The sequence below is a fragment of the Brassica napus genome, chromosome A3 (assembly GCF_020379485.1).
Source record: "Brassica napus cultivar Da-Ae chromosome A3, Da-Ae, whole genome shotgun sequence".
NCBI classification, from domain to species: Eukaryota; Viridiplantae; Streptophyta; class Magnoliopsida; order Brassicales; family Brassicaceae; genus Brassica; species Brassica napus.
The window spans coordinates 23,697,313-23,719,096 of record NC_063436.1 but is presented as its reverse complement, the minus strand read 5'-3'; the positions used below and the strand labels follow the sequence as shown (position 1 = coordinate 23,719,096).

Genomic DNA, 21,784 nt, shown 5'->3' with positions numbered 1-21,784 from the left:
TTTAACTTTATATCAATTATATCACACCCACTCACATACATCTCCTTCCCAACTTCTAATATGCCTAATATGCGCGTGGAGACTACTTCCATCAATCTAACGATGAAGCTTTTTTCTTTGTTCAAATGTGAAGCTTTGTATTCACCAATTTCAATACCAAATTTAGGTTGTTTAGTATCGTTGTTATATACGACAAATGATTATTCTAATTTGTAAAGATAACTTTTTAAGTATCTCACAAATAACTATATGAATCTTAAATAACAAAACACAAAATATGCTTTTAATAAAATAGTTCTGTATAGTCATAATTTGTAAAGAAAATTTGTGATTTAATCTTCTTACGAAAAGCCTTTATGAATCACAAACAGATACATAAAAACAAAACACGTTCTTAATAAAGTAAATTTAGACTAAATTACTATCCATTAGAGTTCTATTTTAATACAAGTATGCACAAGAAAAAAGTATGCACAATATATAAATTTGTTAATATAACGAAAACACCAATGCAAATTAAAACACTTAAAGAGGTGTATTCAATCTGATGTTAACGAACCACCGAGTTTACAGTGATTTTTGTTAAGTCAATCTAGAATATCATCTAAAACCATAAAATTTAACTTTTAATTTGTTTAACTAAAAAATTTAATCCAAACACTCTGAAATCACTTAAAACTCTAAAAGTTAAAATATTTTTAATAATAGTGGATTTCATTTTATTTTTGTAAAATATTAAATTTAATAATAATAGATTTTAAATAAAATTTTAATTAAAATTCATGATTAAATAACATTGAATTTGTTATTTAATAAAAATCACTGCAAATTCTTAGTTGAATACTCTCTTAATATTTTGTTGCTAATGCCATGGTACTCGCGTATAGTTCACGCCCTTGGAGAAGAAGAGTGGAGAGTCACAAAACACACAAAACGACATAAAATTCTCAAAGAGGTGAAATTTTGAATTAAAGTCGATACCAAGACGAAGTATATATTAAATAAATATTTGTAAGCGTTTAGGTTAGACAAGTGACTACATTTACATACATATATCTATATATACACAAACATATTTTTCTTCTTCTTTAATGCTATATTTTAGTCTCACCTTCTCCTTCTACTTTTTATCATTTCCCTTTCTCCTTCCATTTTCATCTTCCTAACTTCTCCTCAATCCTCTCTCACTATATTCTAGTTTATATTTTTGTGCGTTTAAAAGAAAAAAATATAGAAAATCTACATAGAAGAGAAGCTTTATTTTAATCTTGTTGTGTGTGTGCGTGGTTTTTATATAATTTTTTTTACAAATTAAAATCTCTCCTTTGCTTTTGATGTGAGCATGGCTGGTCTTGATCTAGGCACATCTTTTCGTTACGTTAATCACCAGCTCCATCGTCCCGATCTCCACCTTCACCACAACTCCTCTTCCGATGACGTCACTCCTGGCGTCGGAATAGGTCATTTCACTGCAGACGACGAAGACAACAACCACCAAGGTCTTGACTTAGCCTCAGGTGGAGGAGGATCAGGAAGCTCCGGAGGAGGTCATGGCGGAGGAGGAGGAGACGGTGTTGGCCGTCGTCCACGTGGCAGACCACCGGGATCCAAAAACAAACCGAAACCTCCGGTGATAATCACGCGCGAGAGCGCAAACACTCTTAGAGCTCACATTCTTGAAGTAACAAACGGCTGCGACGTTTTCGACTGCGTTGCGACTTACGCTCGTCGAAGGCAGCGAGGGATCTGCGTTTTGAGCGGTAGCGGAACTGTGACGAACGTCAGCATACGTCAGCCATCCGCGGCTGGAGCGGTTGTGACGCTACAAGGAACGTTCGAGATTCTTTCTCTCTCCGGATCGTTTCTTCCTCCTCCGGCTCCTCCCGGAGCAACGAGTTTGACTATATTCGTGGCCGGAGGACAAGGACAGGTCATTGGAGGAAGCGTCGTTGGTGAGCTTACGGCGGCTGGACCGGTGATTGTAATCGCTGCTTCGTTTACTAATGTTGCTTATGAGAGACTTCCTTTGGAAGAAGATGAGCAGCAACATCTCGGAGGAGGAGGAGGAGCTAACGGCGGAGGTAATTTGTTTCCGGAGGTTGCTGGCGGAGGAGGAGGTGGACTTCCGTTCTTTAATTTACCGATGAATATGCAACCAAATGTGCAACTTCCGGTGGAAGGTTGGCCGGGGAATTCAGGTGGAAGAGGTCCATTCTGATGAGTATATTTCTATATACCGGCGGAGGAAGCTTTTCCGGCCAAGAATTTGCGAGAGTGAAGAAAGGTTAGAGAAGTTTCTAATGGACTAATGAATTTCAATTTATCATCGTGATTCTGGACATTATCTTGTTCATCGTGTTAAGCAGCTTAGGGTTTTTTATTTTCTGTTTTTTTTTTTTTTACGTTTGGTAGAATTTTATGTTTCAACTCTTTTCTCCTTCTGTGAAACTCTTTTGTATTTGTGTTCGTCTGCGATGAAATATCCTCCATCTTTTTCACATTAATCACTTCTTATACCACAAATTTGAATTTAACCAGTCTTTTAGAATTTGAGTAAAGGTTACATCGGTTATGAATCAAATTTCTACAATTGTTGCACTAAATAGGTTTTGTTGGTTTGTAGTTAAGTCCAGGTGCTTTTGTGTTTTAGTCAGTGCAATGATTATAACCAATACATATTTTAGGGAGGGGGGGGGGGGGGGGGGGGGGGGGGGTTGTTGATAAATGTATCACTTAAATTTTTGTTTTCTAATATTTTTCTCAAATAGAAATTAGAAACAATGTGACACTACTAAAATTCTAAGAAAATTGCTTATATAGATCTTCTTAATTGCTGTTATATTGGACTCTTATATACATGTGGTAATATAGATATGGCTATACATGTGATTCTGTATATATGTTTGTGCCATGGAGATAACCATATATATAAACATACATCATTGTCTGTCTATGTTTAGGTGTCAATTCAACTTTGTTTTTCAATTTTTTGAAGCCCTAGCTATCATATATATAGTAATAATAACATTATGTTCTGGTTTCATCTTAAGGAACTCAACAATGAAACCTATTTGTTTGTTATTTTGCTTTATATTTCTCCAATTTTACTGCAATCATGTCATGTTTTAGGTTTTACTGTACCTATAGTCATACTTTCTTTGTGCATGTACTCTCCTCTCTCTCTATGTATATATATTTGGATGTAGATATTTGGAGAAAGCACACTTTAGTGAAAGATGAATATTATACTTCTTGGATCAGTATGAAAAATTACTATTATATGGTCTTTTTGGTTCATTATATATTTTCATAGTCTCTTTATATATTAATGCCTGATTCCCATAAGTGTGGATGAAATTAAATTTGATTTTGTAGGGATGATGATTGTTCTTTCTTCTCGTTTAGTTAAACTCATTATATTAGATCCATATCCTTATAATAATTCAACTAAAATTGTTAATGATTTTATGGGAATCTCGTATAGGAAAGCAGACTTATTAAGTTATGAAACCGATGTGCTGTGGTGCTTATCTGTAAGGGAATTTTCTTTTGATTAATCAATTGAGCCTTTTTGGAAATTATATTCTCTGGTAAAGGTCCCTAGTTGAGCTATCTTCTTATATATATTAATATTTCTGTGTTTAATTGATTTATGAGCAATATTATACCAAACGTAAAATGTAATGCATGAGAGTGTATATACTTATTTTATCTTCGAACCCATTTTTAGGTGATGATTGTTTACATGGTTTTTGGCATTTTGAATTTTGGTTTTTAGATTTTAGATTTTGGTTTTTGATTTTTGGTTTTTGATTTTGATGTAGATTTTAGTTTCTCAAAAAAACTTGAATGGTGATACTAGATTCTAGTTTGTGGTTTTTTTTTTTTGAATTTCTGTATATTTTGTTTTCTGTAAAATTTGATTAGTTATTTATTTAATTTAAAAGTTATTTATTATTTTTAAGAACTTCACTTATAAGTTAATTTATTTTAAATAAAATTAAAATTACTAAAATAAATATCATTTTTAATAAATAATACCAATATATCTCTTAACACATAAAATAATTTTTAAGTAGTTAATTTTATTTTTTTGTCTATTTTTTTGAAAAATACATGTTTTTATAAAATATGTTCATATTATATATGTTAAACAAATTATTTTTACTTAGCCTTATTGTCCATATTTTAAAGAATCAGTTTTTTAAGGAAATTGATTGGATAGTTATTTTAATAGTTAAATTTTACTTAATGAAATTAATTTTATCGATAAACTTATTTTTTTGTGAATTCTTTTATAGTAAAGCAAAAAAAATATAAAAATCAATTTATTATTAGGTGAATTATCATTCACATATTTTTACTAGTTTTAGTTAGTTTAATCTTAATTTTGATTATCATTGATTTTTTTTTTTCGACGTCAAACGATCATTTTATTACTCAATCTTGAGGTGACCTGGGTAACTAGACCGGAATAGAACAACGAATAAAATGTAACTTTCTATGAAAAGATCTAGCAGTCTTGGCTAAAAAATCTAAAAATTGATTGTGTGCTCGTGGAACATGAATGATGTTAAACTGATTAGCATTGATACAACGTTGATTCTTACGTATATAATACTATTTAACATAAAATGATATATTATTTATTTTAAATAAATAAAATTTCAAAATTATCTTATCCGGACATCCAACTGAATAGTAGATACACGTCATTAGAAATAATGGTACATTACTAAAAACTAGAAGGCTTAGTATTATTAAATAATAATATTTGTAATAAAAAGAAAAACAATCAACGTGAAGCAAAAAACTTGAAAAACTTAGATTTGGTTTTTGTTTAGAAAGATGTAGTTATTTTAAAAACTAATTTCTCTAACTTATAAGGAATAAATTTCTCAAAAATCTTGATTGGCTAAAAAGTAGTTTTTGGAAAAACAAAAACCAAAAACTAGTTGAAAAACTGCAAACAATCAATCATATTTTTCCTATCGATCAGTATATATATATTTCTTTCTCTTGTAACGTCTATTTGATCGATACATATATATATATCTCAGCCGTAGAGCCTGCAGAGGCGTGCCTACAGTGTATTGAAAAAGGCATTCGCCTTAGGCCCCCGAATAATATTACGTTTTTTAGGGCCCCAAAATTTAAAATAATTTCTAGTTTAGTTGTTTAAACTTATTTCTAAAAAAAATTTCTACGAGAATCGAATAACTCAATTTCTAAATCCATATACTTTTTTCTTATAGGACATAACATAACATATTTACGTAATAAATTTATTCTTGTAAGTGTTAAACTTATGTATTTCGCGAAAGTGATATATCGTATTAGAAATTTTTTTTTTTTATAGTTATATATAAATTTATTTTTAAAACTTGCCTTAGGCCCCTAAAACCCTTCGCACGGCACTGCGTAGAGGGTAGATATCTGTTTTTTTTTTCCAAATTAACAAAAAAAATTCCTTATTCTTTTACAGTTTATTAACTCTACAAACGTTTAATTACAAAAAGCAACTTGGATCATATTTATAGCATATATTCATACTAGAGTGATCATGTTAATAGAAGCAAAACATTCTTTAAAACAGTTGATTTAGCTATATTTAGTAAGTGTTTTATGATGAAGTTTTGAACTGCCATAATCAATATAATGAAAACATGTAATTTCGAAAACGCTTGTCATAATGTTTAATAGATACTCTATTTTCTTGGCTAAGATTAGCATGTCATAATAGTAATAATACAAACATTATGACAAGCGTTTTCGAAATTACATAAAAGAGGTTAATGTAAGAGTTATTTTTCTTAGTTTTGACATGATATTGGTTTATTTATATTTACTTGAGAGACTGAACCAACCCCGTATGTTTTTAGAGGGACTTGAGTTTTTTTGTTTGTACCTATACTCCGATAGCACCTTTTGTCACCTTAAAAGGCTTCCCCCAATCGGAACTTCTTGTAGTGATCAGGATCCTTTCCACGACTGTCACTTACAACATATGTCCACCTCATTTAAAAAAAAATTGATTCTTCATTTAACGTATTTACGAGTTCCTTATGTTTAATAAGCTACGAAATTGCTGACAAAAAAAATCTACGAAACTGGTAAGTTGAAATTCACTTCGGGCAGTAAAGTGAAAGTTATAAGCAAAAATTAATGTTGCTAGAATTGGTATTAGGAGGATACAGTCTAACTTTCATTGGGTGAATAAATTCACAACAAATTTTATTGTTAGCTAAATTATCAGTAATAACCAATACAATTATTTCCTAATACTATAATGATGAATCCAATAATATGTTAATAAACTTGAAACATAATTTAAAAAACATAATTTTAAAGGCCCTAAGTTTTCGAAAGCAAATCAATGATAACTACAATTGAAAAAATGATTCAAATCGATGTTAGCTTTGTAATATTAATAGACCCTCTCAGTTTCATGCTTTCTATTCCATTAATCAGTTTTCAGCATAATCTCTTAGATCATTTTGTTTACTTCTCTTGGATTAAAGTTCTGCAGACTTATCAAACGTTTATCCATGTTGGTGTCTTTCTTGGGTGCCGGAAAATACGGCTTCATCCACTTAACGATAGAACAACAGTCCATATTCCTCTCTCATCGTTTTTTTAATTTCATGCGAAACCATGAGGCATAAATGTCTAGCAGCAATGAATGTAATAAGTTTTTCTTGGTTGGTTTATGCTTTAGGCAGCCGTTCCAAGTTGGGTTGGATGATGTTATTGTTCGCTGAGCTTTGTAACACACATTATAATATCATGTTTGGGATTCTAACCTTAGAACTAGACCTTCGAAGTCCAAAGCTGGCAAAAGGTCCAAGAACTTCTCGTTAAGATATTTGTTTAGTTTGTGAGCTTCTCTATTCAAGTGAAGGCGAGAATAGTGTTTGCACTTGGCATCCTCACGTGTCGTTAGAATCGGTTTGAACCCCACGCGAAGAAATTTCAGGCCAGGCCACTTTAATGGATAATTTTGATTTTATAAACCTAAGCCTATAAACATGTTGTCAAACGGCCCATGAAACAAACCCATTTGCGATATATTTTTCTAGTACATTTTTTGAGTTTAAAAACATTTAGAGAACATGTTGGTTTTGAGTCCTAACATCCTAAATATATACACAAAGAGTCATCATCGTATGCATGTGATAGCTTTGTCTTATGTTTCCATTTGATCTTGTTCTTCTTCTAAGCCTTCTTCTTGCTAATTAGGGTTGGAGTCACAGAGAGCACACCGATGAGAAACAGAGTCGCCATCGAGCTGAAATCATAGAGATCTCCCAGTGATTGTAGCTCTCCAAGAGCTATCCCAGCCTGTGCCACAAAACCAAACACGTTATAATTGGCGAACATTCATATACTCACTGAAACCGTAAGATCATAACAAGGAAGATGCCAGAAATGAACATACCCGGACAGTGACAAATGCAGCAGGAATCAGACCGATGAATGTAGCGAGGAAGAAGATATGGTAAGGAACATCAACAATTGGAGAAGCAACATTGATGAAAGTGTTGGGCAATGTTGGTGTTAGTCTCAAGAACAGCATATAGTTCAGCAAACCGTCTTTCCTTCTAGCAACCTAAAAAAAACCAAAACACCCTTTGAGGATTATTCATAAAATCTAGGCCTGCAGAAATTAACCGAACCAGGCTAAACAAAAAAATTGGTTTCTGGTTGAAGTTAGTTAATAGTTCGGTTCAGTTCAGCAGATTTATAGAAAAATGGTTATCATATGGATAATCCAGTTAGTCCGTTTTTTTTTACATATTTTCTATAAAAAATTTATAATCAAAATATATTGATTTATACCAAATCAAATGGAAATCATATTTATAATAAAAATATATTGATTTATACCAAATCAAATGGAAATCATATCCAAATTTCAAACTGAAGTAGTCAATATAAGAAAATTTAACCACAATTATCCAAATTTTAACCAAATTACACTAGAATCTCATGGAAAATCTGGTTGAATTTGATATAATTTATAGAAACAAACTAACCGATTAATGAACCGAGTTTATTTTGGTTCATTTTGGTAAAATTTTGTGACTAACCATATAAACCAACCTCGCAGGCCTAATTGTTCGAATCGAAAATAAGGACAAAAACTATTTTGTCTTTTGTTGTTTTTTTCTTTTCCAAACCTGATCTTGGAAGAAGACGAGCTTGTCGGGCCAAAGCGAGAAGATCAAAGGTCTACCAATGAGCTTAGAGAGGAAGAAGCAAGAAGAAGCACCAGCTGTTGCAGTGGAGACAACAAGAACCATGCCTTTGAAAACTCCAAAGAGAGCACCAGCAAGCAAAGACATGAACACAGTTCCAGGAATCATGAATGTCTGCATAAAAACATACACCAGAGAATATCCGACAAGAACTTGAACTGTGTAATCACTTGTGTAAACCTCCAGGTTATCTCTGCAACACACAAAAGCTCTAAGATGTTAAAAATCATTCATCCATTAATCCTAACGACTTGCAATTTGTAAAAAAGAAAACACAGAAGCAATCAAATTATAGAAACGTTTTAAAATTGACCTGAGGATCTGAAGGTCATGGAGATTACGAGGTATCTTGAGGAAGCTGTAATCAGATTGAGGCATTGTGAGATAAACGCAAACAAGGCCAATGAGAAACCCCAAAACGACGCCGGAAGCTGCCGTGACCTCCCAAAAGCTCAGAAAATATCTCGGAGTCACCGATTTCGAAGGTGTTGGCGGATTAACGTCGCCCATTGTTGTTTCTTCTTCTCCTCCTCCTCCTCTCTCCATCTCTCTCTCCTGAAACGATCGGTCGAAAAGAGAGAGAAGAAGAAGAACGAGATGAAGGAGAAGAGAAATGGAATATTCGAATTTTGAGTTCGAAGGATTTGTTTTGATTTATATTAATCTAATTAAAAATAACACAAGCTAATTTTATTAAAATTACTTGTGGCCCTAAAATTCTCGTCGTTTACAAGTTTTAGCCCCAAGATTTATATGTAAACGTGCATGTCGTATAGTATACCCTAATCATTATAATCTCGTATTTTGTTAATTTTATTTATTGGGAAATAAACAAAAAAAGTTGTTGCTAGTGAAATATCATAGATGAACGTACGAGTTTATTTTAGATTACGCAAGTAGTAGGCGGACAAAATGGAAATTGAGACGTTCCATTAAGATCATCTCCAATCCAAATTTATTTATTTTTTTATAATTCTTATAAAAATAGAGTAATTTTATTATAGAGTAAACTATTGAAGAAAAATTTAGTATATAATATATTCTATTTTTATGAAAATTATAGAAGAAAAAATAGGTTTAGGTTGGAGATGTCCTAAGCAAAATAAGAAAGGATGAAGCAGAAGAATAAATGGAACTTACAAGAAAAACTCTTTCTAGATATGTTCTTAAACTCCTCCTAAAATGAAATTATATATAATATATACAAATATATGTGTTGGTTTGACAACTATCACTACTAATCTTGTTGGTATAATCAACATTAGGTAACTTTAAATATTTATTCGCTTGCTGTGATCATAAACAATAAATCCATAATCAATCTCGATTTAATAATCGATAGTGTAGTGCTTTGGCCACGGAGTATGGAAGATGGCACGTTTAAAAAGAGTACATTGACATGTGCCCTTTGTAGATGCCTATGCTGCTTCACGACAAAAGTAGTTTACATTGATACACGAAGAGAATTCTATACTAAATTATGAAAAGTCATTTCATTATATTCGTTTCTGTCCATTTTTCCCCTATCAATTCGGCCAGTCAAGTTACCCCTAATCACTATCTCATAGCCGTAAATCTGTCAAAGTTAATCCATTTCCAAACTAAAACTGTCGTTACTATTTAGATCATACACAAGTATACACTATACATTAACCCACTAACCCTTATATGTACAAACCTAGAGTTGCCTCTGAAACATCGCCTTACTAGTGTCGATGATTTTGAAGAAAGAAACATTAAAAAAAAATTGGGAGGGACAAATGCATGACAAGGTGAGACAATTCTTGACAAAACGCATCGTATGTATTGTGCTAGCCGCGAGAGAGGCTTTCACTTTGTTAAGAACCTATGACTCAGGCTAAAGCTTGTAGACTCTGTGGAGGAGTTGGCAGGTCAGGATGTATATATCCACCTGGTAAAGATTTCTACAAACTGAAAAGAAAGAATAAACAGTTAGTGAGAAAGCATTTTTGGTCATCTAAATTTTATTCATATAGAACTTGAGGAATAACCTTACAAGTTACAACCCTAAGTCAAATAGTAATGGTAATCAAATACCAAAACAGAAACAAACATAAACAACTTAAATTCGGTAGACGGAAATTAATTTAAACCTGCAAGCGAGCCGTGCCTCCCGTGAAAAAAACGACAAGAGCCTTAAGCCCCCTACCTTTAAATCAAAATTTAAGACCCCACTTATATAGACAAGATATTAGTTCACAGGTGTTATTCATGCTTGCATTCAGATTTGTATTATATGGAGTTTTCTTATTCGCTATTTCTCTCTCTCTACATTTTAGTTTAGATTATAAACATTCACTATTTCTACCATTTTAATTGTTTGTACCTTTGCCGACTTATGTCTCGTTCGACTGTATTTCAAACGTTTTATTATAATCTTTAGTTCACAGGGTTTATTATAAACATATGGGTGACAATTAATTAATTAATTCGGCAAAGGTACAAACAACTTTAATGGTAGAAATAGTGAATGTGTATAATCTAAAGATTATAATAAAACATAACATTTTTTCCGTAAATCACCGAAAACATTTTTTTATTATATTATATGATTGAGATGCGGTTGCTTAGAAGATCTAGAACGAAAATGGAAATTTTTTCCCATAAAAAATGGGGTTAAGTAAGCATGTATATGCATAACAAAAATGAGGGGTGACAATTAATTCTCTCATGTGCTAACTATATTTTATTTATCTACTTATTGCCGACAATCTTAACTATCTTGTTCAACGTACTTATTACCGCCAAAGATAATTTTTAAAAAATATGAATATAATTGTTTAATTACAAACTCATTACATCTTAGCAGTCTAGTAATTTCTTAAAACACGGTTGCACGTTACTCTATTAAGGATGTTAAGAAAATAATGAAGATGTGTACAATAAAACATAATCCATGCGTATAATAAAATGCATATAAAACACCATACATGCTATATGTTGTTATAAAGACAAAATACTACTTATACACCAAGAAAAGCTTTGGTCATGCTTGACTACTCTGTACGCCACTAGCCACAGATTTCGTAACGAGATCGGTATATACTTGTGGCATACAGGGAGCCAGGCACGACCATAAGAGCACACACACATATATAATATATTGTAGAAAAAAGATTTCCATAAATGAATGTTGGATGGCTTATACGTAGGTAAAGAATAAAGATGTGTTCGTAGTTCATTTGGGATTAGGAGAGAAATGAAATCAGAGAAAAAAATGGCGATTGTTCTTTAAGGATTTTTGCAGATAGGTGTAAGAGGAATGGTGGCACAAATATATAGAGGTGAAAAAATAAACTAAACTTTGCTACTACTTAAAAGAATTTGAAAGAGGGAACAAACGTTGGATTGTGTAAGGCAAATATAAACAATTTTATAACTGAAAAGTATACTTTATCTTAACAAAAAATCATATTTTCGAATTGGACTTCCCGCTAAGAAAAATATACCTTATCTTAACAAAAAAATCATATTGTTGGGTTGAGCTTTTTTATTTACACAATTATTATATATAGAGACAGTGTAAGAGGGAAATCAATATGGATTCTCTTTTGTTAAAGGTATGAAAAAGACAGAGAGCGTGCAACACTTTGGGTTACTTTTATCTAATTTAATCGTTTTCAAGTTGTTTCTGATACCTTTTTCATATATAATTCGTTTAAGAAATTTTCACACTATTATTAAAGATAAAAAGGAGACATATAGTATTATAGAAAAGAGTACATCAGTCTTCTCATATTATATGGGCCACGAATCATACCAGCATTACATGTGCTTACATTGACACTTCAGTCGAGACCTATTGGCTCTAGCAAGCACGATATTATTCATTAGTCGGATCCCATCTGAATCACTCAAAATTAATAACAAATATTAGCAAGTATGAATAACATTCAATATTGAATTGAGACCTTATGTATTTGTTTTGACCCTCAGGTTTTAACCGTCTTTTAATGAAATAGACACTAGAACTCACATATTACAATTATGTTAGATGTTTCGTGGGTCACTCGTTTAATGTTTGGTGTTTGTGAAGGATCATCAGAAATGTTCATGTTTGCTTTGTTCGTTTTGAGTTTATTTTGAGATTTCAATTCAAAACTAATTCAAACCTAACTGATAATGAGTTTATTGGTCCCAATCATTATATATTAGTGATTAGCTTATATTTTAATTCGTTAAAGATATCATTGTAATCAATCATTGTAAAAATTAATTGTGAAAATTAACTTGAGCGCGACATATGAAACTGACATCTCAAATAATATTCTAGTGATTAGTGTTGATTTTTTTTTTAACTTTCAACATAAAATTTTAACACTACTTTCCAAAATAATACTCCATCCATTTCAGAATAGATAATGTTTTAGAAGATTGTTTTTGTTTCAAAATAAATGATGTTTTGATATTTTTATGTGATTTTTAATTTTATTGAAAACTGTGCAACCAATTAGATATTACAGTCATTTCTGTAATTGGTTGAATGATTTTTAAATTATATATTTTAAAGTTAGTTTTTAGAAAGAATTTTTTTAAAATTTTTTTATGCATTAAGCCAAAACATTATGTATTGTGAAACAGAGGTTTTTATCAATATATTTCAAATCAAATCCTATTTCAAAACTGGTAATAATTTTTTTCTTGACATTTTACTAGAGCCAACAATTGGAGCTTTAGTACTATGTTACATTTGAGTTCATTATAAACTTTTTATTCAAAATCTATTGACATGGGTGGATTCACCGAATTCTCTTATAATATTAATTTTGGTCACGTTAACCCGCAATTATAATCTCAACACTTAACGGCTGATGTTAGGCTTCACATTTATTTTACTGTGGAAATGTTTTCAATAATGCATATGTAATTCGCAGCTTTATTTTCCTTGGTTCGTGGGCTCTTTCGACTTTCCCTTTACCTTTCTATAATTAAAGAGACTTTTTCTTTTTGTTGACAAAAAAAAAAGAGACTTTTTCTCTGACCAAAAAAAGTTGCTCAATTTTCTACAAAACGAGCATGTCTTTTGTTTCCAAATAGACAATTGAACCAAACCGAATCAAAATCAACACCTGCAAGTTGCAACCCAATTACAATTGTCTAAAACTGAACAAAACTACTTTTAGTCGGACCAAATTTTCATGAAATACTTTTTCTAACAAGTAGATTGTAATATATATATATATATATATATATATATATATATATAATTTTTTTTTTTTGAAAAATTGGTTTGAATTTATTTTTGTAAAATTGTAGGAGGATTATTGGTGGCAATGAACTCAAACTTTGTGTCAACAAGCGTGTGACACGATTTAATATGTCATGCCGATACAATACAAGATGTATGCAGCAAAACTTTGTTATTGAAAAAAGATTCCTTCCCCCAACGTTTACAGAAATTTCAAGAAAGTAATGGAACATCTTGCCTTTCAAATGCTGAGGAAAAAGCAGAAATGATCCAACTGAGAAGTGGTGTTGATGATGCCGTGAAGATAATATCGTTGACATATAACAAGAGATTGTTAGATCCTTGCAGTGGAAGAAAATAAAGAAAGCTAACCATAAATCGTGAGTACCATGCACGAGGAGTTTACTTCAGCCAGTAGAGTGAGCGTGTTAGAGAATAAAATATATATAATCCAGTTTAAAAAATATGATTCCACTTTAAATTTTTTTTTTAACATATATATTGGCATATTTATGTTTCCAATAATTTTTATATTTTTTAACATTTTAAAAATTCAGTTTACTATTTTTTCCATAAAAAATGATAAAATATATCTAGAATTGTTCAAAATATCAGAAGTCTTTGTGACAAATAAAAGTTCAAAGTGTTCCATTTTTTCAATTTTCCCTTAATTTTATCAACAAAGCTAAGAGGTTGATGTTCTTACGAAAAACTAATGCGTTTTGAGTATAAATTATGAAAGAGACCTTTTTATTTAGAGCCACGTGAAGTACAGAACAAATTGTGGTTGGCTTGAAAATGGGACTGAAGGTTTCACCCAAAATGATGCAGAATATGGACTTGTATGAGTATTGTATAAGGGCAAAAGAAAATAACGTTTGTGCCACTAAACGCTACTCCCTTGAAAATGGGATTTTGAAGGTTTCACCGAAAATGGTGCAGAATATGGACTTGTATGAGTATTGTATAAGGGCAAGAGAAACGAACATTTGTGCCACTAAACGTTGTTCCTTTGTGTTATATAAGCATCATTCTAACTTTTTTTTATGTTACATAAAAAATGTTAATTTAGAATTCTAATGCAAATTATATTTATTTTCTCCTGAAAATTATTTGCAAACTGTACTGATTTTATAAATAATTTTCTTTATCTTAAATACTATTGGTCAAATAGATGTAATTAATAATAATTTAAATATATTTCAATCACTTTTTTAATCTGTATGAAAATGTCAAATTGACACTTATTAAGAAACGGAGGGAGTAAATATTATATAAATTATCAGTTATTTTATTAATCATTATTATGAGATTGACGAGATTTGATCTTGCAATGGAATTGTTGCACTTACTTAATAATGAATGTATTTCCATAAATATCTTTTTGATATAAGAGATTATTCAAAATAAATGACTAGAATGATAAGAAAAAGAAGAAGATAATATTCAAAATCACTTATACTTACAATAGGAGATGTACATCGACAGAAAAAAATATCAAAAAGATGAAAAATGAAAGAAAGTGTGATGAATATTGTGATGTCGATTATAGAAAGTCTTGTTCACCAAAATTTACTTGTATATGGTCTCCAAGGTAAACCATCATATTGATCCCTATATAAGAAGTTTATTATTCATGGAATAAAATACATCAATTTCTCTCTTCTCTTCTTCACTTATAACAGAAAGTAATATGATTATGTTTCTTCATTTGGTATGTTTATCAAGTCAGACTTATTACATTATAAAATAGAATACGAAATGTTGCAGATATAGAATACTATATGCTTTAATATGTTTATTATTATTTTTCTTCTTTTTGGCCAGTAAACATATACGACTAGGTTTAAGTATCCAAGCACTTGAAATAGTAAACTTGCAAGTGTGTATATATACGACTAGGTGATGTTCATTTTGGCCAATAAACATATACGACTAGGTGATGTTCATTTGACAGTCTACAACAATTATAATTCTATTTATTAAGAACTAACAATATACTAGTAAATAGTAATAGTTGTTCGGTTATGTATGTAAGTCTGGAACTTTTATCCGAGATCCGGATTCGATCCGAGATTCGATCCGGATCCGATCCGAAAATCCGGAAGGGCTGAATCCGGATTCGGATAATAAAATGTTGGATCCGTCAAAGCCGGATTCGGATCCGAATATTTTAATTTTTTAGTCTGGATATCCGGATCCGTAAGTTTTATGAATAACTATTTCAAAAATAGTAATATCTATATATAAAAATTAATTTTATTTAATATATTTTCTTTTTTATAATAGAATATATAAATTTTATGTAAATTTTATAATATTATACATAGAAATAATTAAAAACATTATATATTTTTTTATTTTTAAATTATTGTTAATATTTTATATATATTGATATTATTTTTTATTTATTTTAAGGATCCAAATCCGGATCCGAATATTCGCCGGATATTACAATTTTTAGAAAGATATCCGACATCCGAATATCCGTAAACCCCGGATCCGGATAAGAATAGTAAAACTATGGATCCGCCGGATAAAGATCTGGATTCGGATACCTTAAAATTGTCCGGATACCCGATCCGTCCCAGACCTAGTTGTATGTACAGATAAAACGCATTCACATTTGCAAGTCTTTTTAAATTGCGTAAAAAAGTTCGTTAAACATTTAACTACTTATTGGCCGAAAATAACTTTAGTGTTGTCAAATTAAGATATGGTTCGGTAAAAAAAGAAGAAGATATGGTTCGTTATGTAACGACAACTTATAATATGACAATTAATGTTTGTTTTGCTGGAAATAACCAAACATATACACCTTCCCATCCCCCAAGCGACTCTGAGCCAAACGAAACGTGTTTATAAGAGACGCGTTCACGGATGTTTCGCTTGGATATATGGCGGTTCTTCCTTTAATAAAAAATAAAAAATGCAGCGGCTTTTCAATTTTTTTCAAATGGATACTCCTTCGGTTTCATTAAGATAAAAGTTATAGAAACAAATCTTGTTTCACAAAAATAATTTTTTTATGTTTTTTATACAAAAATAATTTTTTATGTTTTTTATACAAAAATTACAAATTTCAATAAAATTATTTGGATTTACTGAAATATTATTGGCTAAAAATCATTGAAATTTGATAATTTCAAAAAATGATACATGAATACATGATTAATGTGTTTTCTTAATATGTGTAAAAACACCAAAACATCTATCTTTAAGAAACATAGAGAGTATATTTTCAGCAATTGCTTAAATTATTTTCGAGTTTTGTTAGTACTAGTATATTTTTACGTATAGATTAACAATTGTCCGTTCAGATTATTTTAACAAGTTACTTTTCCAAGATTTTTCCCATTTACAGTACACATTGTATTTGTAGCCTTGGATTATCTATACTCGTTGTAATATGTTTATAATGTCACGTAAATAGAGGAAATGAAATTATTATTTTTTTTGCTAAAGAATTTAATATACGATAAGCTGCTACTTATCGGGAAACCTAAGTTCATACGATTGTATATATAGTCAAAGAGATAAACAAAAATGTTTGGTTAATTTCAATTTGAAAATGTGAATCAAGCCTGAACATTGACCTTTTAATCCGTGACAGTTATTATCGGTCAATATAGTCATTAAGTATACAATCAAGATCTTAATTCTGTGAGAGCGAAACCTCATCTATACTATACTAAAAGGAAGATATCCTCATCATATAGCTATGCCACGTATTACAAAATAATCAACCAATCATATTCTGTTTTTTACACATGTGGGCTTCGTCCTGCTTCTGCTATTCACGTTTGGGCCTGAACTTTTTTTTCCAAATTAACAAACGAACTTGGCATCTTCCTCTCTACCCTTTCGTTTTCTCCGATTGAAAAACCTGAAGAATGAGTTCAGATCTATGCTTTACGTCAATCAATTTCTCCTTTATAATAAACTTTAAGCATGTCAATATTTTGTTTCGTTTTCTTTGTTTCAATCATCCATTGATAGTTTCGTTTCGTTTTCTTTGTTTCGTCCCTATTTATACAAAGATGCCTTTTCATTTTAGAAACCCTAATCGAAAACTCACTCTCCTCAACAAAACACTATGTCGACAAAGCCAAACGGCAAATCGATCATCTCCTCCTCCGACGGCAACGGCGAGTCGAAAACCGGATCTAATCCCGTTCAATCCACCGTGGTTAAAGCGAACGGCAAGACGCATGTTTCCTCCGATGACAATCGCGAACTAATGCTCTTCAACGAAGTATCCTTGGGTCCTCAGGAAACCAATTTACGGTTTCGTCTGGTTCACTTCTGGGAGGCTCGAAACCCACTGCAAAAGACTCTGATCGGTCTTGAGATGCTTCTCATCGACGAACAGGTTATTAACCCTCTCGCTTTTGTTGCTGTCAAAGATATTTAGTATCATGTTCTTCGTATGATGTTGAAGTGATTAACCTCTTGCTTTTGTTACTGTTAAAAATATTTAGTATCATGTTTTTCTTATGATGTTGAAGAGATTAACTTTGAAACCGCTTTGGAGAGCTTCTTTTGAATTTTAATTATGTTATTCTTTTTTTTTTCACTTACGCTCGAACTTCATTTGTTTGCAGGAGACCGTTATTCAAGGCTTTGTCCCACCAGGAAGAATCAAAAAATTCATGCCACATATGAGACAAGGCGGTCTGGTCTCTACACTCTCACCAGCTTCTACGGATCCAGAAACAAAGAGGTGTTCCGGGTTGCTGCTCACAGCGTGACAATCTCCTTCTCCCACACTTCCGAGTTGGTGCCCCTTGAGAACATCCCGTGGACTTCGAGGAGGACCGTTTCCGGTTCCATTCCTATGAAGACTTCGAAGCTGGCTGTGATATGAAAAGTGATCTTTACGGTAAGTTTTCTATCATTTAGTAATATGTTGCTTCCACATACTTGGTTTGTTATTTTATACACAATATCTCACAATTAGTAGCTAACTATCTACAAAAAAACAGTATCTGATTTTAGATTAGGGTGTTATCTTAAATTCATAACTTATTAATTATAAGCTTTCTCAACAACATTCTGCTTCTCAACCTGTACCAGATGTTATTGGACACTTGAAACTGGTTAACGGCTAGAGCCTCAATATGCGTCCCTTCATTGACGATGCCGAGCTCGCAACCACTCGGCGTATATTGGTGCATGTGCAGTCGCATGCGTAAGTGTTTACGTTTACCTTTTTGTCCAAATCACACAGTACACTATGGTATTTTCCAAAACTGAAAATGTTAATCATTTGCAGGGGACCTGTTATGAAGCTCTATCTTTGGGACCAAGCTGCTGTGGATTTCTGCAAGAAGTTCAAGTCTTCTGACAACACTCCCTCCGTGATTTTGGTGACTACTGTTTACCCCAAACGTTTAGGAGGTACGCTTTTCACTATCTCAGACTGAATCGCACCTTACAATCTTAAATTCTCCGTATAGCCCATATACTTTACCTCTGTGTCATCGCAGTCGTTTAGCTTTGTTCTTTGTAGTTGTTTAATTTTTATAAATATCGCATAGAGAGTAAAAGCATAAACAAAGAACTAATATGTATATTTTCTGTTTCATTTGCCTTTGTCTATGACAACATAATACTACAGGCACACTTGCTCTCACATCCATGACCTCCTCACGGGTCTTTTTGACTACGAGGTCCAACCAACTAAAGAGTATATCGGCTGGTATGTTTAAAAATTTAGTATATAATAGTTAGAACCCTTGCCACTTACAATCAGTTTGAGTTATGAAATGTTTTCAAACGTTGGAGCAGGTTGGAAATAAATCCATATATTGCCAAGCAGGTCAATGCAGATGTGGTTACAAAAACTGAGACATTGACTATTGGAGAAATATTCTCCTACATGAAGCAGGGAGCTGTGAAGGTATAAAAAATTATATTTGTTTCTAATTCATTGTTTAACATATTTTTACTTATCTTAATTGCTTACACATTGTCTCAGGATGTTTTCTTTGTGTGCACTGCGACAATCGATGATGTTGTCCACGACTCTTCTTGGTATTATATAGCATGCAGTGGGTTCAAAACAAAGGCAACCAAAGGGCCAACCTCCCTTATGTGCGCAAAATGTGGCAAGAACGATGTTGCCGGTGAACCACAGTATGAACTCTAACCCCTTGATTCAATTTTAGTTTAGCGGTGACTAACTGCTAATATTTTAATGCCAGGTACCTAGCTAAGATTATGTTTATGATAAGAGTGATGAGGCTGTTTTTGTTCTCCTTGGCGATGCCGGTCGTGAGCTAACAGGGAAGCATGCGTCGGAGTTGGTTAGCAATTATTTTGAGGTACAAACTCATTACCTAAAAGATTAGTATAATATACTACCATCGAGTTGTTTATTTACACACTTACGGTCTCAGCTAACAACTATTTTAAAACATGCCAGGCCAATGGAAATAAAGAAAATGGATTCGAGGTGCCCGTTCCGCAAGCTCTGCTCAACACCATAGGGCAAACACACAAGTTCAATGTAAAGGTGACTGAGCACAATTTTTCAGGCAGGACGCGGGTAATAACCGTGACGAAGGTCCTGTCCCCATCTGCTCCACTATCTACACAAGATCCAGTTGCTGATCAAATTAGTGGCTCTGGTAATGGAACACTTGCGACTGGGTATGACGTTATTGAGCCATCCAAAAGCCCTCAAGATTCTGCAGAGGTAGGGCTGAAAAGGATGGGTGATGGTGTTGAGATAGGCAACGCTAAACGTTCTAAAGATGGGAACTAATATGCCTCTCATCGTGGCAAAGAATGCAACTTTTACTACACTTATCTGTTTTAGCTTTCCAGTTTTTTTTTGCTTTTGTTTGACTCTTTCTCCTAATTCTGCTTATTTCATACTTTTGAATCTATTTTGGAAACAATTTGTTTTTTAAAGCATGGTACTAACTTTTTTGAATCAGCATGAGTTTCACGTTAAAAGCATGATACTAACTTTTTTTTAAAAAATTACCGGACCCAAATTAGTGCTACCAAATAATATCTAATGCCTTGATTTATGCCTCATATCAAAAGAATCAATTGCACAACTAAGTTGAATATATTTTTTCCCATATTTGTAAATCTTTACATAAAAAAACAGAGCCAATATATTATCTCCATAAAAGTCTATGTCACTCATTAGCTTGATTTTACTTTTAATACAAGTTTTGATTTTCATTGAACGTGGATTAAAAGTTTTATATCTCCCTCGATTAGAAAATATTTGAAAACAAAACAAAACACCTAGATTAAGTCCCCTTTGTCTAAAAAAAATTAGACTATATTTTTTTTTGTGGAATTTTTTTCCAAAAAGACAGATTATCATAGGATAGAATTTTGGTTTTTTGTCTACCTATTGATTTGTTTAGTTCCCTGGCACATAGGTTGTGTTTCCAGTGAGTATATACGAAAAATATAGAACACTATGAGAAGCCAAACTCTGGAAAGCATAGCCAAACCACGCTTGGCCAACATATAAATGTTAGATGTTAGTAACTATTAATTTGGCTAAATGGTTTCCTATAAGTATGCCAGTATACACACAGATACATAGTTGTATGCTTATTATAATATCAAGCTATTCTACAGCTTCGCTATTTCCCCCATGATATCAAGCTAATAAAATATAAATAATATGCTAAGTCTAATGAGCAATCAAATTATAAAAGTTATCTTTATATCAAACTATTCAACAGACCTTTTTGAGAACTTGATTATAAATTCACCATTGTTGTCTATTCAAATTATATTAGCATACTTATTTTAATCAGCGGACATAAATATTAGTTATTACAATAAAAATATTTCAGATTTACCTACCAACTTGAAGGAAATGTTTCTTTTCCCTGCAATTGCCGAGGACATTAAAACCAAGATGTTTCAACACATGTTTTAAAAGCCACCAAAAAAATTCAAAAAAATACACCAGTTTCCAAAGTAATCAGATGTAAGTTTTAACACAAATTTAGTGTAAAGGTGGATCCAAAAAAAAACTATTGTATTGAATATTTTGTATTTTTAATCAATTAGGTTTACAGAATTCCTCAAAGGTTAATGATGAAAAAAATAAAAATAAAATAATAAATTTAAAAATAATCACTTTAAAAACCTCCCTAGGGTAAACAATTATTTAAAAAAAACTATACACATTGGATACTATATTATGAATCAAACTATGCCTACATGGTTTTTAGAAAATATAGACTACTATGTGTTCTGAAGTTTAATGTCAAATATACTCTACTATTACTAAGTTATACTTTTTCAAAGTCAGCATAATTTATACTCTTATATC

General features: G+C 31.8%; 2 protein-coding genes and 1 long non-coding RNA gene across 3 annotated transcripts; 2 read left to right on the top strand and 1 right to left on the bottom strand.

Moving 5' to 3' along the window:
- The first annotated feature begins 939 nt into the window (after window positions 1–939).
- LOC125607109 (AT-hook motif nuclear-localized protein 23) lies at window positions 940–2,514 on the top strand. Its single transcript, XM_048776834.1, has one exon. The coding sequence runs from the start codon at window positions 1,343–1,345 to the stop codon at window positions 2,216–2,218; it is 876 nt and encodes a 291-aa protein (XP_048632791.1). The 5' UTR covers window positions 940–1,342; the 3' UTR covers window positions 2,219–2,514.
- A 4,532-nt stretch (window positions 2,515–7,046) lies between these two features.
- LOC106444396 (uncharacterized membrane protein At4g09580-like) lies at window positions 7,047–8,968 on the bottom strand. Its single transcript, XM_048776833.1, has 4 exons — window positions 8,572–8,968; window positions 8,181–8,451; window positions 7,439–7,609; window positions 7,047–7,341 (listed from the first exon to the last, which is right to left on the bottom strand). Exons 1-4 carry the CDS (start codon window positions 8,802–8,804, stop codon window positions 7,216–7,218), a joined length of 801 nt encoding a protein of 266 aa, XP_048632790.1. The 5' UTR covers window positions 8,805–8,968; the 3' UTR covers window positions 7,047–7,215.
- Window positions 8,969–15,950: 6,982 nt separating this feature from the next.
- Window positions 15,951–20,433, top strand: LOC125607108. The gene is made up of 3 exons (XR_007338419.1): window positions 15,951–18,658; window positions 18,743–19,793; window positions 19,895–20,433. It is a non-coding gene; the product is annotated as an uncharacterized LOC125607108 (long non-coding RNA).
- The last annotated feature ends 1,351 nt before the right edge of the window (window positions 20,434–21,784 follow it).